Here is a 17152-nt window from a genome sequence, read left to right as displayed (position 1 = left end):
AAAGAAAGAAAGAAAGAAAGAAAATAAGAAAAAAAGGGAAAGAAAGAAAGAAATAAAGAAAAAGAAAGAGTGAAAGAAAGAAAAAAGAAAAAGAAAATAAGAAAAAGAAAGAAAGAAAGAAAGAAAGAAAGAAAGAAAGAAAGAAAGAAAGAAAGAAAGAAAGATAGAAAGAAAGAAAGAAAGAAAGAAAGAAAGAAAGAAAGAATAAGAAAGAAAAAGGGAAAAAGAAATAAAGAAATAAAGAAAGAAAGAAAAAAGAAAAAGAAAATAAGAAAGAAAGAAAGAAAGAAAGAAAGAAAGAAAGAAAGAAAGAAAGAAGGGTGATGGTACTTGGCTGAACGAAAGAACCAGAATAAAGTAAAAAATGTGGGCGTGTCTTTATACATTTCTGAAACTCAGCTAGTTAACGTTAAATAAACAATAAACTTTATTAGCTGCTTATTACAATTAGATTTCTTATTTACGTGAATTGTAGTGAATTCGAACCGATAGCCGAGTCCCGTTAGCTGGACGTTAAAGAGGTAACCACGGCAACCTGCCGTAACGTTGACTCCGTGGTGACTAGCGCTAGTGATTAGTGAGTGTGTGTGGATTAAGTTTTTAGGTACAGTGTGTAAAGGTCATTAGTGATATGGCACCTCTCTGCTGCACAGTGTGTGTGTGTGTGTGTGTGTGTGTGTGTGTTGATGTAAATGATGATGTGCATCATGGGAAATCAAGGCAGCAGCGTTCATCCTCTTCATCCTGCTCATCATCGGCAGCTGACTGTGTTCCTGGACCTCAGTAAGTGATTCATGAGCTTCATTATTGATGCTGAATACGACCCTCTAAAAGAACGCATCACGCACGGGGTGCACTTACTTATGCACATGAGAGGTGCAGCTTCACCTTAATGCTGAATGACACATTTTTATTTTATTTATTTTCATAGTTCAGATTTTAAAACATGATCCTGAACCATCGATATGTTAAAATGTCACTGATGTACAGTGTGGTGTTGTGTAGCTCTGTATTGTGTCTCTGTGGTGTTGTGTAGCTCTGTATTGTGTCTCTGTGGTGTTGTGTAGCTCTGTATTGTGTCTCTGTGTCGTGTTGTGTAGCTCTGTATTGTGTCTCTGTGGTGTTGTGTAGCTCTGTATTGTGTCTCTGTGGTGTTGTGTAGCTCTGTATTGTGTCTCTGTGGTGTTGTGTAGCACTGTATTGTGTCTCTGTGGTCTTGTGTAGCTCTGTATTGTGTCTCTGTGGTGTTGTGTAGCTCTGTATTGTGTCTCTGTGGTGTTGTGTAGCACTGTATTGTGTCTCTGTGGTGTTGTGTAGCACTGTATTGTGTCTCTGTGGTGTTGTGTAGCACTGTATTGTGTCTCTGTGTCGTGTTGTGTAGCTCTGTATTGTGTCTCTGTGGTGTTGTGTAGCACTGTATTGTGTCTCTGTGTCGTGTTGTGTAGCACTGTATTGTGTCTCTGTGTCGTGTTGTGTAGCTCTGTATTGTGTCTCTGTGTCGTGTTGTGTAGCTCTGTATTGTGTCTCTGTGGTGTTGTGTAGCTCTGTATTGTGTCTCTGTGGTGTTGTGTAGCACTGTATTGTGTCTCTGTGGTGTTGTGTAGCACTGTATTGTGTCTCTGTGGTGTTGTGTAGCACTGTATTGTGTCTCTGTGTCGTGTAGCTCTGTATTGTGTCTCTGTGGTGTTGTGTAGCTCTGTATTGTGTCTCTGTGGTGTTGTGTAGCACTGTATTGTGTCTCTGTGTCGTGTTGTGTAGCTCTGTATTGTGTCTCTGTGGTGTTGTGTAGCACTGTATTGTGTCTCTGTGTCGTGTTGTGTAGCTCTGTACTGTGTCTCTGTGTCGTGTTGTGTAGCTCTGTATTGTGTCTCTGTGGTGTTGTGTAGCTCTGCATTGTGTCTCTGTGTCGTGTTGTGTAGCTCTGTACTGTGTCTCTGTGTCGTGTTGTGTAGCTCTGTATTGTGTCTCTGTGGTGTTGTGTAGCTCTGCATTGTGTCTCTGTGTCGTGTTGTGTAGCTCTGTACTGTGTCTCTGTGTCGTGTTGTGTAGCTCTGTATTGTGTCTCTGTGGTGTTGTGTAGCTCTGTATTGTTTCATGATGTTGTGTAGCTCTGTATTGTCTCTCAGTGGTATTGTGTCATGTTGTCGCTGTATTTTCGTTGTGTATCTGAAGTTTAAACTTCACCCTGAGGGGAAATGTTACTTGAACAGAAAGACAGAGACAGAGGCGTGACAGACAGAGGCGTGACAGACAGAGGCGTGACAGACAGAGGCGTGACAGACAGAGGCGTGACAGACAGAGGCGTGACAGACAGAGGCGTGACAGACAGAGGCGTGACAGACAGAGGCGTGACAGACAGAGGCGTGACAGACAGAGGCGTGACAGACAGACAGACAGAGGCGTGACAGACAGAGGCGTGACAGACAGAGGCGTGACAGACAGAGGCGTGACAGACAGAGGCGTGACAGACAGACAGACAGAGGCGTGACAGACAGAGGCGTGACAGACAGAGGCGTGACAGACAGAGGCGTGACAGACAGGCAGACAGAGGCGTGACAGACAGAGGCGTGACAGACAGAGGCGTGACAGACAGAGGCGTGACAGACAGAGGCGTGACAGACAGGCAGACAGAGGCGTGACAGACAGAGGCGTGACAGACAGAGGCGTGACAGACAGAGGCGTGACAGACAGAGGCGTGACAGACAGAGGCGTGACAGACAGAGGCGTGACAGACAGAGGCGTGACGCCGCCTCAATAAAGCAGAGACTATGATAATGAACTCTGTGTTTTCCACAAGAGAATCTTCTCAAATTCCTCATCGAGATAAAACACACAAAATTAATTTCCCCGAATCGTCACTGTGCTGGACGAGATTATGAAACTGCAGAGGGTGAAGCCTGAGGCCTGAACATACACACACACACACTCACACAAACACTCACACAAAAACACATAAACACCAACACTAACACACTCACACAAACACTCACACAAACACACACTCACAAACACACACACACAAACACACTCACACAAACACACTCACACACACAAACACACACAAACACTCACACACACACACACAAACACTCACACACAAACACTCACACACACAAACACTCACACACACAAACACTCACACACACAAACACTCACACACACAAACACTCACACACACAAACACTCGCACACACAAACACTCGCACACACAAACACTCGCACACACAAACACTCGCACACAAACACTCACGCACACAAACACAAACACTCAAACACACAAACAAACACACACACACTCACACACAAACACACACAAAAACACTCACCCTGTCCTTCATCCTCCAGCTCTGAGCAAGTGCTTTAGAGCCCTCGATTTTCTCCAGGTGACGTTTCTTCATGAAGGCGAGAGGAAGGTTCCAGTCGCTCGTGTCAGCCTCGTCTTCCTCAGAGAGAGCCACAGCGGGCAAGTGAAGCAGCTCCACGTCCATTTTCATCAGGCTCCTAAAACACACACAGTGCAGTTACAGACTGAATGAAATGTACTTTGACTTATATAAACTTCATACAGATGTTTACTCTGTTCCTATATTTACGACACCTTCAGGACGTATTAACTTTAAAGATCGATGATGGGACAACTGTTTATAACGGCTTATAACTGCTTATAACTACTTATAACGGTTTATAACTGCTTATAACAGCTTATAACTGCTTATAACTGCTTAGAATTGTTTGCAAATGCTTATAACTGTTTATAACTGCTTATAACGGCTTATAACTGCTTATAACGGTTTATAACTGCTTATAACGGCTTATAACTGCTTATAACGGTTTATAACTGCTTATAACGGCTTATAACTGCTTATAACTGCTTAGAATTGTTTGCAAATGCTTATAACTGTTTATAACTGCTTATAACTGTTTATAACTGCTTATAACCAGGCAATAACATTTCATGAGCATGTCATAAAATTTAACTTAATTATAAATGAATAAAAACATGCCCTCGTTGGCAGAAGGCTGAGGAGGTGTAAGAGGAATAAAACACCTGAGGACCTTCTGTGATAAGAACTTTGTAGTGATAAGAGTCACTCAGTTTTACTCCACATTGCGTGTGTGTGTGTGTGTGTGTGTGTGTGTGCTTTTACTACACGTCTATTGAACTTTATTCAGTGTCTGGAGAAAATTGTGTTGTTGTGAAACTAATCCTGACGATGCAGTGAGCGTGCAAACAGTCCCTTACGTCATCAGGCCACTTTTCTGACCTTACATTAAGATACTGAGCCCTGAAAAGTGTTGGGAACTCTGGTGTAATTCCTTCTTATTTACTGATAATGTTCTAGTTTTACACACACACACACACTCTCTCACACTCACACACCTTTTAGGCTTGTAATACATAGATGATTTACACTAACATGCAGTTTACACACATGGGCCACGTCCCTGATCAGTCTGACAGCTCAGCGTGTGTGTGAGTGTTTCTGAGTGTTTGTGTGAGTGTGTGTGTGTGTATATGAGTGTTTGTGTATGTGTAAGAGTGTGTATGTGTGTATATATATATATATATATATATATATATATGAGTGTATATGTGTGTGTATATGTGCATGTGTGTGTGAGTGAGTGTACGTGAGTGTGTATGTGTGTATATGTGTGAGTGTATATGTGCATGCGCGTGTGTGTATGTGAGTGTGTGTATATGTGCATGTGTGTGTATATGTGCATGTGTGTGTGTGAGAGAGTGTGTGTGTATGAGTGTTTGTGTATGTGTAAGAGTGTGTATGTGTGTATATATATATATATGAGTGTGTATATGTGTGTGTATATATATGAGTGTGTATGTGTGTGTGTATATGTGCATGTGTGTGTGAGTGAGTGTACGTGAGTGTGTATGTGTGTATATGTGTGAGTGTATATGTGCATGTGCGTGTGTGTGTATGTGAGTGTGTGTGTATATGTGCATGTGTGTGTGTGAGAGAGTGTGTGTGTGATGAGATCAGACCTTATAAACGTCACGCCAGCGTCCAAAATCTCAAGCACGAGCCGCGAGAAAAATCCAATGATAGTCTCCTGATGTTTAGATGTCTGCTGCGCACACACACGCGCGCGCACGCACACACACACACACACACACACACACACTTTATTAGTAACCGTGAGGATGATTAGGGGTAAAGTATCAGACGCAGGAACACTACAGCCATCTTCATCATCATCATCGTCATCTTCATTCTGCCTCTAACTGCCTCTAACTGTCTCAACGTCCCGCCTCAGCGTCGTTTCCTGCTTCCGCTGCAGCGGATGTTAAAGTGCAACTAAACCAAATTTTATACTTTTGCGTCTTTATTCTTTTTTTCCTTCGCCGACACGAAATGTTGCTCAGCACTCGCGCAAGGGCGCCGCCATCTTGTCGCACGCCCAGAATGCACCGCACGAGTTTACGCGATGACGTCATCACGCCCGGCGTCATCACCTGGCGTTTGTAGAGTGTAAACAAAGTCATACAGTTGACTTAAAATCTTAGACAAAAGCTTTAAAAAGCAGCAACATCAAAAGTAAAAACAACAAAAAACACAATAAACATAATTCCCGATAAAATTGTTCAGTAAAAATGCACTTTTCTGTTGGGTTTCTGGTACCTGAGAGGTTTTATTCCTCTTAAAGCACATCAATCATCAATCAAGCCAAACTAATCATTTTTAGTGTATTAAAGAATAGGATTTATTCATTTATACATTATATTATATTGTTTATAATATAGCATTATGATGCTTTGGAGCGTCCATGCAATAAGTTTCTTATTTTTCTATCCTGACATTAATAAACACCTTGATTAATCTAGCAGCTTAATAGAACGGGGCATAGATGTCTTTATTATCGCCACATATACATTACAGCACAGTGGAATTCTTTTCTACACATACCCCAATTGAGGAGGTTGGGGGTCAGAGTGCAGGGGCAGCTATGATACAGCGCCCCTGGAGCAGGGAGGGTTGAGGGCCTTGCACAAGGGCCCAGCAGTAGCAACTTGGCTGTGCTGGGCCTTGAACAGTGTCGCTACTCGATCCGTAAAGCAACACGATCGGTTTCCGCGCATGTGCTAAATGACGTGGAAACGATTTACGGCAGTTTCGGATATTAACGCTATCCTTACCGTTGTCATAGCACTTTATTTGCAAGTCTTATTATTTGCAACTATTATTTGTCTGCCTTTCAACAATTAACAATATTGTTCGTTTAATGTCTGTTTTGTGTGCAAGTTTGCTTACTCTAACTTGTTTTTACGGTATTGTTGTTCTAAGCAATCACTAAAATAATATATAAAATTTTTAAGGTTGATATGTGACACAAAATAAAACGTATGAGAAAATGTAGTAAAGTTAAACTATAGTTTACATATGTTACATATAATTTGGGAAACAAAACTGATCCCAGTCGAGCAGACTGTCGTAAATCGTCGGTGATGACAGGAAGTGACGTCATTTCGCACATGCGCGTGTTGCTGTACGGATCGAGTAGCGACAAACCCCGATCCTCCGATCAACAGCCCAGAGCCTTAACCAGTTGAGCCACCACTGCCCAATTTTCACATATCCCAGGCTATTATGAGCCTGGGGTCAGAGCGCAGGGTCAGCCATTGTGCGGTGACCCTAGAGCAGGTGAGGTTAAGGGCCTTGCTCAAGGACCCAGCGTAGATGTTCCCAGCGGAACCCAGCGCCTGGACCGCTGGACCATCACGTCCTCACATGAATTAACAAATTAACCAAGTAATTAATTAATTAATTAACCAATTACTGTTGACCAATCAGAAGCAGGAGTTCAGTAGTACTGCAAAATATCATCATGAACCCAGCTTTTCACTGGGGAAAGTTGTAGTGGGAAAGCAGTGACACCGGGACAGATACCTTTTTAAGTACCAAAGTGGAGTTATGTGGTAATTTGTACTGTGTGTGTGTGTGTGTGTGTGTGTGTCCCAATCCTCTTTTATTGTTCACACAGCAGGAGCTGGCAATGTGATGGAGTGGAACATGCTTCATTCACCTTCTCCTTTATAACTTAATTAAAAGTGAGACCCAGTGCATTTTGCGATTGCTGCTGGGAACAGTGATGGTGATATTTATCCGATTTCCCACAGCGACAGCCCTAAACTGTTTCTTATTACTTTTATTTATAGAACTACTCTACCATGTATGAGAAGAAGTGATCAGTTTCAATTTTGCAGTTTTGCTCCAAGATTTTTGGTTAGGCCTTCATTCTCAGCATCGCTGAAGCTCTCGCAAATAACGAGAAAGACGAATCCTTACGGAAAAAAAACTCGCCTGTGCGCAGCGACTCAAAGGGAAGTTCACACGTAAAAGCGTCATCAGGAAATTCGTAATATAGTAAACCATGTAGACAATTGAATCATGCTAATTTATCAGGGAAACAAAGAATCATAAAAGAATCATATGTGAAAATAAATGGATCAAGTAGAATTGTCAGTGTAGAATTGTTGGTGTATTAATTTATGCAGACTTTTATATGTCACTCTGGATCAGAACGTCTGCCTAATGTAATGTAATGCTAGTAAAAGCAACGTGGAAATGAATGAATCGAACAAAAATTCACATGAGCAAATGAATCATATCGATTCACACGTGAAATTAGTAAACCATATGGACAAATAAATCACATGGAAATGAATCATCTAACATCACCTATAAAAATATAAACTACACTTTAAAAAAATGTGTGAAACCTGACGAGTCTAAAAGCTGTGTGTGAAAACCATGTGAAGTTGAGTAGGAGTAGCTATAAGAGAAGAACGAAACAAAACCCCCAAACCACCGGCTGCTTGATGAATGACTTCCAGTCTGAAGGTCTGTGTGTGCTCCGTATAGGAATATGAGTGTTATAGAGTGTTATTTGTGGCAGTAGAGTGTAAGTGAATTACAGCCTGAGTGCTCTTCGGTTCTTCGGTCTGCTGAGAGTCAAACTCCCTGCTCATATAACGTATCACCATGATATATGATCATCATATATATATTAACAACACTTTTTTTTTTTTTTTTTTTTTTTAAGAGAAAGTTCTCTATTTGACCGGAAGGACAGCATATGTGTATTTTTTACCATCTATGGTTCCCACTACTGGTTCCTGGTACATCACATAATGCTGTAACCTTCACAAGAAGTTTACTAACAGAGCACGGTGAAGGTGATATTCTTTCAACGGTGAGATCCTGTCACCAACAAGGGATCTTGGGATCAGAGATCAAGGTATCAGCAACATCCAGGAGGTCCATGGATCTATCTGAGTGTGTGAAGCAGATGATTCCAGATGTAGAAGTTGTAATGGCTTTAACATAGACACCTTAGGAACTCCAGCTGGTATAGCAGAGATCTGGTCTATGAATGAAGGCTACTGAGTGTTTCACTCCTGCTCCAGAACAGGTTCTCTGGTGGTTCTGGTAAATTAAAGGTACAAAAGGTTTAGTTTAGCTTTTAAGGAGAACATTCTGAGCTGCACCTTCGTTTGCCATGGAGAGCAACATGGAAAGTACCTTTCCATAAATCAGCATAAAAGTGGGAAAGAATCTAATCAAGGTTAGCACGTTCGCCTCACACCTCCAGGGTTGGGGGTTCGATTCCCGCATCCACCTTGTGTGTGTGGCGTTTGCATGTTCTCCCCGTGCCTCGGGGGTTTCCTCCAGGTACTCCGGTTTCCTCCCCCGGTCCAAAGACATGCATGGTAGGTTGATTGGCATCTCTGGAAAATTGTCCGTTGTGTGTGATTGTGTGAGTGAATGAGAGTGTGTGTGTGTGTGCCCTGTGATGGGTTGGCACTCCGTCCAGGGTGTATCCTGCCTTGATGCCCGATGACGCCTGAGATGCACAGGCTCCCCGTGACCCGAGGTAGTTCGGATAAGCGGTAGAAGATGAGTGAGTGAGTGAGAATCTAATCAAACAACCCACTCGAAGCTTTGAAAGCTGAATCCAATCCACACATAAATCCAAGTGGATGAATGAACCGTTCTCCAGACCTCATCTCTTGGATTTGAACTCACAACAGTTGGTTCACAGATCTTCAGCTTCACAACATCCACTGGATTTCCGACTTTCTCATTCTTCAATCTAATCAATCAAAGGCAAACCACATTCCTGTTTAATCCAAAACATGATCTCTGGGTCCCTCAAAACTCTCCAAACACCATCTCATTCTCTCCTCATCACTTATACAGTCCAATCCAACCTGTGGAGCCTGAACTTTCCTACCAGTGGTTACGGAGCAATGTATACAATCTCGTCTGGGAGATGATGAAGGTTGGGACCTTCTCAGGAAGAAATCGTGTGAGAAGATTGTCAGGGCTTCATTTACTCCCAGGAGCTGCTGGAGGAACTGATAAGAACTAATCTAGAAGCTGAAGAGTGTGAAGTTAGGAGAAGTTTGAGTAGATGAGACACTTTCTTAAGAAAGTAATCTATGACAACCTATCGAGCTGCAGGGCAAAGCGGGAGTCCAAGCCGAGAGCCAGTCGAGAGCCAGACGTGTGAAAGGAGCTCCTGCTGAGATCATACACACTCGCTTCGACAGAACCCATAAACACATTTGGACCAAGAAGAATCCAGCTACCCTGAAGCTCCACACTTGACTTCTTCATATTTATCACACTAGTTTCTATGTAAAAACGAGGTGTTAATTATTTACAGGAAGTCCCGCCCCCTCTGGCTGAACCTCAGAGATTGATATTGAGCCATTAGCAATGCACCTGTCTCTCTCTCTCTCTCTCTCTCTCTCTCTCTGTGTACTGTGACACACACAAACACACTCATACACACACAGTCTGGCAGAGAATAAATGTAATGTTCTGATGTAAACACAGAGCCTATCTATCTATCTATCTATCTATCTATCTATCTGTCTGTCTGTCTGTCTGTCTGTCTGTCTGTCTATCTATCTATCTATCTATCTATCTCTTCTTTTCTTTAATCCTCCAGTGTTTTGCTTTCAGTTTCTAAATGTCTTTTTCTCACTATTTTTTCTTCCTGCCTTCTATTTAATATTTAATCTTGCTCATCTCTCTCTCTCTCTCTCTCTCTCTCTCTCTCTCTCTCTCTCTCTCTCTCTCTCTCTGTCTCTCTCTCTCTGTCTCTGTCTCTCTCTGAGTAATGTGGACTTGTCTGGTAAAATAAAACACAGTTTTCTGAGCTTGTGGAGACTGATCTGCTGGAATCTGCAGATAACAGACTTATATAGAGAGACAGACAGGGAGACAGACAGATAGAGAGACAGACAGAGAGACAGACAGATAGAGAGACAGACAGACAGACAGACAGATAGAGAGAGAGACAGACAGAGAGACAGACAGATAGAGAGACAGACAGATAGAGAGACAGACAGAGAGACAGACAGACAGAGAGAGACAGACAGATAGAGAGACAGACAGATAGAGAGACAGACAGAGAGACAGACAGATAGACAGAGAGACAGACAGATAGAGAGACAGACAGAGAGACAGACAGATAGAGAGACAGACAGAGAGACAGACAGATAGAGAGACAGACAGACAGACAGATAGAGAGAGAGACAGACAGAGAGACAGACAGATAGAGAGACAGACAGATAGAGAGACAGACAGATAGAGAGACAGACAGAGAGACAGACAGACAGAGAGAGACAGACAGATAGAGAGACAGACAGATAGAGAGACAGACAGAGAGACAGACAGATAGACAGAGAGACAGACAGATAGAGAGACAGACAGAGAGACAGACAGACAGACAGACAGACAGACAGAGAGACAGACAGATAGAGAGACAGACAGATAGAGAGACAGACAGAGAGACAGACAGATAGACAGAGAGACAGACAGATAGAGAGACAGACAGAGAGACAGACAGACAGACAGACAGACAGATAGAGAGACAGACAGAGAGACAGACAGATAGAGAGACAGACAGATAGAGAGACAGACAGATAAATAGTCCATTGTACACCGTACACTTTTCACCATACTGTAAGTGTCTTTTCTAACACAGAGTAAAACCTTCACACCACAAACTCACTGATTTATCTATCAGTCAGTCAGATTGGTTCTGAATCAAATCAACGTATCAGGTATTGATTACTGTGGACCAATTTGTGCAGAAGGAAACACAGCGATCCATAATGACACGGAATAAATAAATAAATAAATAAATAAATGTAATGAGAAATAAACCACACGTGTCGCACTTAAAGAACCGAAACTCAGTGAAGCTTCACCAGAGTCCACACTATTAACATCCTTCATTAATAATAAACAATTGCTTTCCGAGGTATTAACATGTCTTCTGTGTGTGTGTGTGTGTGTGAGTGTGTGTGTGTGTTAGGAGTGTTAATCTGATCTGAGAGCCATTAAGACAGCTGCACTTCCTGAAGAAAGAGACAAGGAATGAACATTTCTGACTGAGATATAAATCTTTATGTACATATAAATAACAGTGAAGGAGGAGGTGTGTGTAAATCCTACAGAATAAACACCACGTTTGGAAATCTTAATCAGTCTGTTTCATGTCAGAAGAAACAGTGTGTGTGTGTGTATGTGTGTGTGTGTGTGTGTGCGTGTGTGTGTGCGTGCCGGTAATAGCACACTATCATATTAACGTAACGGTGTATTGAGAGTGTAAAGAGATCATGTGTGCTAATTGATTTTACTGTTTTCTACTCCTCCTGCATGTAGAGCTGATAACGTGTGTGTGTGTGTGTGTGTGTGTGTGTGTGTGTGTACTGATCTTAATCAGCTTGAAAAACAGTTATGTTTCTCCTGTGTGCCATTACACACACACACACATACACACAGCTGAATCGATAAACACACTGTGGCTCCTCGGTGGCCATTTTCCAGCCTGTAATAAGGTTTCCTCTACGCCGCTGAGTCGATCAAACTCAGACGTTCATGCAGATTACAGGAACTCGTTAACAGACACAATGTGAGAAACAAACACGAGTGTTAAAGGAAATAAAACAAAAGAGATTCAAACAAACAAAATGAACACAATGCTGACTTTCAGCACAGTTTTACATCAACAGACATAACAGATATTTTACTGTTTACTCATTAAATGCTGGACTCTGATTGGTAGCAGCGCAGCACAGTTTATATTAATTCACTCGCTCTGATACGTTATTGTTTCCATAGCAACGGCTTGTTGGCTAATATGGCGTGTGTCATGTTTACTGTATGGAAGAGTTTAGTTAGTTACTGGTTGTGTCCAGTATGTGGGGATGTATTAATTGTTAAATCAAGTCTATATACAAACACACACACACACACACACACACACACACACACACAACACACAGTGCTTTAGTCTTCACTTAGCCAACAGATAGCGCAGGGACATCAACATCATTTTATATTTACTTTTTATTTAGACCTCAACAGGAGATGCGAGTGACCTTGACCTTGAGAGAACAGAGAATAGTGTACACACACTAAAGACTAAAGCACTGTGTGTTTTGTGTGTGTGTGTGTGTGTGTGTGTGTGTGTGTGTGTGTGTGTGTGTGTGTGTGTGTGATGTTGATGTCCCTGCACTATCTGTTGTCTAAGTGAAGACTAAAGCACTGTGTGTTGTGTGTGTGTGTGTGTGTGTGTGTGATGTTGATGTCCCTGTGCTATCTGTTGTCTAAGTGAAGACTAAAGCACTGTGTGTTGTGTGTGTTGTGTGTGTGTGTGTGTGTGTGTGTGTGTGATGTTGATGTCCCTGCGCTATCTGTTGGCTAAGTGAAGACTAAAGCACTGTGTGTTGTGTGTGTGTGTGTGTGTGTGTGTGTGTGTGTGTGTGATGTTGATGTCCCTGCGCTATCTGTTGTCTAAGTGAAGACTAAAGCACTGTGTGTTGTGTGTGTGTGTGTGTGTGTGTGTGATGTTGATGTCCCTGCGCTATCTGTTGTCTAAGTGAAGACTAAAGCACTGTGTGTTGTGTGTGTTTTGTGTGTGTGTGTGTGTGTGTGTGTGTGTGTGTGTGATGTTGATGTCCCTGCGCTATCTGTTGGCTAAGTGAAGACTAAAGCACTGTGTGTTGTGTGTGTGTGTGTGTGTGTGTGTGTGTGTGTGTGATGTTGATGTCCCTGCGCTATCTGTTGTCTAAGTGAAGACTAAAGCACTGTGTGTTGTGTGTGTGTGTGTGTGTGTGTGTGTGTGTGTGATGTTGATGTCCCTGCACTATCTGTTGGCTAAGTGAAGACTAAAGCACTGTGTGTTGTGTGTGTGTGTGTGTGTGTGTGTGTGTGTGTGTGTGATGTTGATGTCCCTGCGCTATCTGTTGTCTAAGTGAAGACTAAAGCACTGTGTGTTGTGTGTGTGTGTGTGTGTGTGTGTGTGATGTTGATGTCCCTGCGCTATCTGTTGGCTAAGTGAAGACTAAAGCACTGTGTGTTGTGTGTGTGTGTGTGTGTGTGTGTGTGTGTGATGTTGATGTCCCTGCGCTATCTGTTGTCTAAGTGAAGACTAAAGCACTGTGTGTTGTGTGTGTGTGTGTGTGTGATGTTGATGTCCCTGCGCTATCTGTTGTCTAAGTGAAGACTAAAGCACTGTGTGTTGTGTGTGTTGTGTGTGTGTGTGTGTGTGTGTGTGTGTGTGTGTGTGTGTGTGTGTGTGTGTGATGTTGATGTCCCTGCGCTATCTGTTGGCTAAGTGAAGACTAAAGCACTGTGTGTTGTGTGTGTGTGTGTGTGTGTGTGTGTGTGTGTGTGTGATGTTGATGTCCCTGCGCTATCTGTTGTCTAAGTGAAGACTAAAGCACTGTGTGTTGTGTGTGTGTGTGTGTGTGTGATGTTGATGTCCCTGCGCTATCTGTTGTCTAAGTGAAGACTAAAGCACTGTGTGTCGTGTTGCGATGGGAAACTAATCAGTGCTGACGTGGTGCGACGATGTGAACGTACTCTTCGCTGTTATTTTACTGACACGTCGTGTTTTTTTTTATCCGTTTATAGTTACCTTTAATGTCAGGACATGTTTTTGTTTCGTCACCAGCTTTAAGGTAAAGTTCCAGCTTTATCTCTGACTGTTACGAAGCGCCGACACCGGAGACGCCTTCCACACACTCGAGAGGAAAAGTTCACCACAGCTCTGACCTTTATTCACAGTGGAGTGTGAGCTGAACACGTCCCTGTGAATGAGCTGTTACTATGGAAACGATACGGTATCGGTACACGAATATAAACCTGTAGTACAGTCAGAGCTGCTGTTAGAGAGAATTAATCAACACCTGAACACCAATTAAAGGCCACTGGGCTCAAGGTACAGAGTCATGACTGCTTTTAATGACATTACATCATCACTTAGATTATATTTACAGTAAGACACTGAATAAAAACAGGATGTGAGTCTCAGTGAGTCTCTTTATTAATTCACTTTGTTTTTTATGCCTTAAACAGCAGACAATCGTGTTTATATAAATCCTCTCTGTTTCTCTCTGAACCACAAGCGCCTTCCAGCACAGGAGGAAGGAGCGGCGTGTCACAGGGGACGGAGAGAGAGAGAGAGAGAGAGAGAGAGAGAGAGAGAGAGAGAGAGAGAGAGAGAGAGAGAGAGACGAGAGGTCGGATGTAAGAACACGTCCTTTTCATTACGCCGCTTCCTGCACTTACAGTCACGATTCATCTGTGGGATCAGAGGACGGGGTGGGGTGGGGTGGGGGGCATTACTGTAATATACTAACACCACAATCCAGAGGAGAGAGAGAGAGAGAGAGAGAGAGAGAGAGAGAGAGAGAGAGAGAGAGAGAGGAGAGAGAGAGAGAGAGAGAGAGAGAGAGAAGGAAGGATGGGAAGAGGAAAAAGAGTGAAACAACTCTGCTGTTCAATGACGTCTAAAGTTTGTTATTTATCTACAAAATGACACCTCAGATTTTTTCTCCCTTTCTAGTTACCTTCATCTACACTACATCTACACTACAACTACACTACATCTACACTACAACTACACTACATCTACACTACATCTACACTACAACTACACTACAACTACACTACATCTACACTACATCTACACTACATCTACACTACAGCTACACTACAGCTACACTACATCTACACTACAACTACACTACAACTACACTACAACTACACTACAGCTACACTACAACTACACTACAGCTACACTACAGCTACACTACATCTACACTACAGCTACACTACAGCTACACTACATCTACACTACATCTACACTACAACTACACTACATCTACACTACATCTACACTACATCTACACTACAACTACACTACAACTACACTACATCTACACTACATCTACACTACAGCTACACTACATCTACACTACAGCTACACTACAACTACACTACAACTACACTACAGCTACACTACAACTACACTACATCTACACTACAGCTACACTACATCTACACTACAGCTACACTACATCTACACTACATCTACACTACATCTACACTACAACTACACTACATCTACACTACAACTATACTACAACTACACTACAACTACACTACAACTACACTACATCTACACTACATCTACACTACAACTACACTACAGCTACACTACATCTACACTACATCTACACTACATCTACACTACAACTACACTACATCTACACTACAACTACACTACAACTACACTACAGCTACACTACATCTACACTACATCTACACTACAACTACACTACAACTACACTACAGCTGCACTACATCTACACTACAACTACACTACATCTACACTACAACTACACTACATCTACACTACAACTACACTACAACTACACTACAGCTACACTACATCTACACTACATCTACACTACATCTACACTACAACTACACTACAACTACACTACAACTACACTACATCTACACTACAACTACACTACAGCTACACTACATCTACACTACAACTACACTACAACTACACTACAGCTACACTACATCTACACTACATCTACACTACATCTACACTACAACTACACTACAACTACACTACATCTACACTACACCTACACTACAACTACACTACAACTACACTACATCTACACTACATGTGTAACAATAACAAATAATAAACAGCGCCTGAGATAAACACATTGTTTTGTACTGAGAGAACAAATTATAAATGCAGAGGAATAAATTGTACGTTTCCAGGAAACCGTGTGGCCTTTAATTCTCACTGGGACGTGTTTTTCCTTCACGTTAAACAATTTCAAATCAGTGTCGTAATCCGTCTCTCAATCTCTTGATAAACCGAAGACATGCTGCAGACGAGGACTAATCCACGGGGTACACACCAGACGAGGGGAAATAACCGACCCTTAATCTCCGTCAACACCGAGCGGCGACGTGTTAATGAGGCGACGTGCCGTGATCCTCGAAATGAATCACGACGTGACGGGATCTAAAGATCGTCTAAGTGCTAAAGTCGAGCTCTTCATGGGAAAAAAAAGGACGTAATTCAAGAAAATCAGAGGAGCAGGAAAAAAAAAATAAGTGGAATAATGGATGGAAGCGAAGCTGTGAGAAAGATGAGAACCTTCTGGAAAAAAGCTGAGAAATAAGAACATTTAACAGTTTCTGGTTTATTCATCATCGTTTTTTACTTTCTGTATTATTTACTGTTATAATTAATAAAAAAAATTTAATTACAGCTGATTTTTAGTTTTGTTCCAAATTTTCCACGAATGTTTCCTTAACCAGACTCATTTTTCTCTAAATCCTTTAGCATGCTAATTTCTTGGATTAATTGATTTTTTTCTTGAATAATGAATGAAATAATTAGCTCCTGCTCTGAACACGTTCGCCATGAATAATTCTTGATTAATTGGTCAGAAGGTGTTGATTAATTTCCTCTCTGCGCCGTCACGGGTTTGTGGATCGATGACGGCCGATCAAACGTAAGCGAGAACCTGCTGTTCGAGGTTGTAATTATAAACGGATAAAAAACAAGACGTTTGTTTTTGTTAAATACCTAAAACATTGGAGTCTGTGCCTATCTCAGGCATCATTGGGCATCAAGGCAGGATACACCCTGGACAGAGTGCCAACCCATCACAGGGCACACACACACACTCTCATTCACTCACACACTACGGACAATTTTCCAGAGATGCCAATCAACCTACCATGCATGTCTTTGGACCGGGGGAGGAAACCAGAGTACCCGG

General features: G+C 42.1%; 1 protein-coding gene across 6 annotated transcripts in view; it reads right to left on the bottom strand.

Annotated features, from left to right (window-relative positions):
- Window positions 1-5451, bottom strand: part of rptor (regulatory associated protein of MTOR, complex 1) — an 82066-nt gene extending 76615 nt beyond the window's left edge. For all 6 annotated transcript variants that reach the window (XM_060869019.1, XM_060869021.1, XM_060869022.1 and 3 more), the window contains exons 1-2: window positions 5006-5451; window positions 3327-3501 (exon numbers count right to left, since the gene is read on the bottom strand). In XM_060869019.1, the coding sequence (XP_060725002.1) occupies window positions 3327-3494 (168 nt within the window). In that variant the 5' untranslated portion in view covers window positions 3495-3501; window positions 5006-5451. The remainder of the gene's footprint in view (window positions 1-3326; window positions 3502-5005) is intronic.
- Window positions 5452-17152: the final 11701 nt, after the last annotated feature.

The sequence above is a fragment of the Tachysurus vachellii genome, chromosome 4, assembly GCF_030014155.1.
Source record: "Tachysurus vachellii isolate PV-2020 chromosome 4, HZAU_Pvac_v1, whole genome shotgun sequence".
In the NCBI taxonomy this organism is placed as follows: domain Eukaryota; kingdom Metazoa; phylum Chordata; class Actinopteri; order Siluriformes; family Bagridae; genus Tachysurus; species Tachysurus vachellii.
The sequence above is the reverse complement of the archived record's forward strand: the minus strand, read 5'-3'. Positions and strand labels throughout refer to the sequence as shown.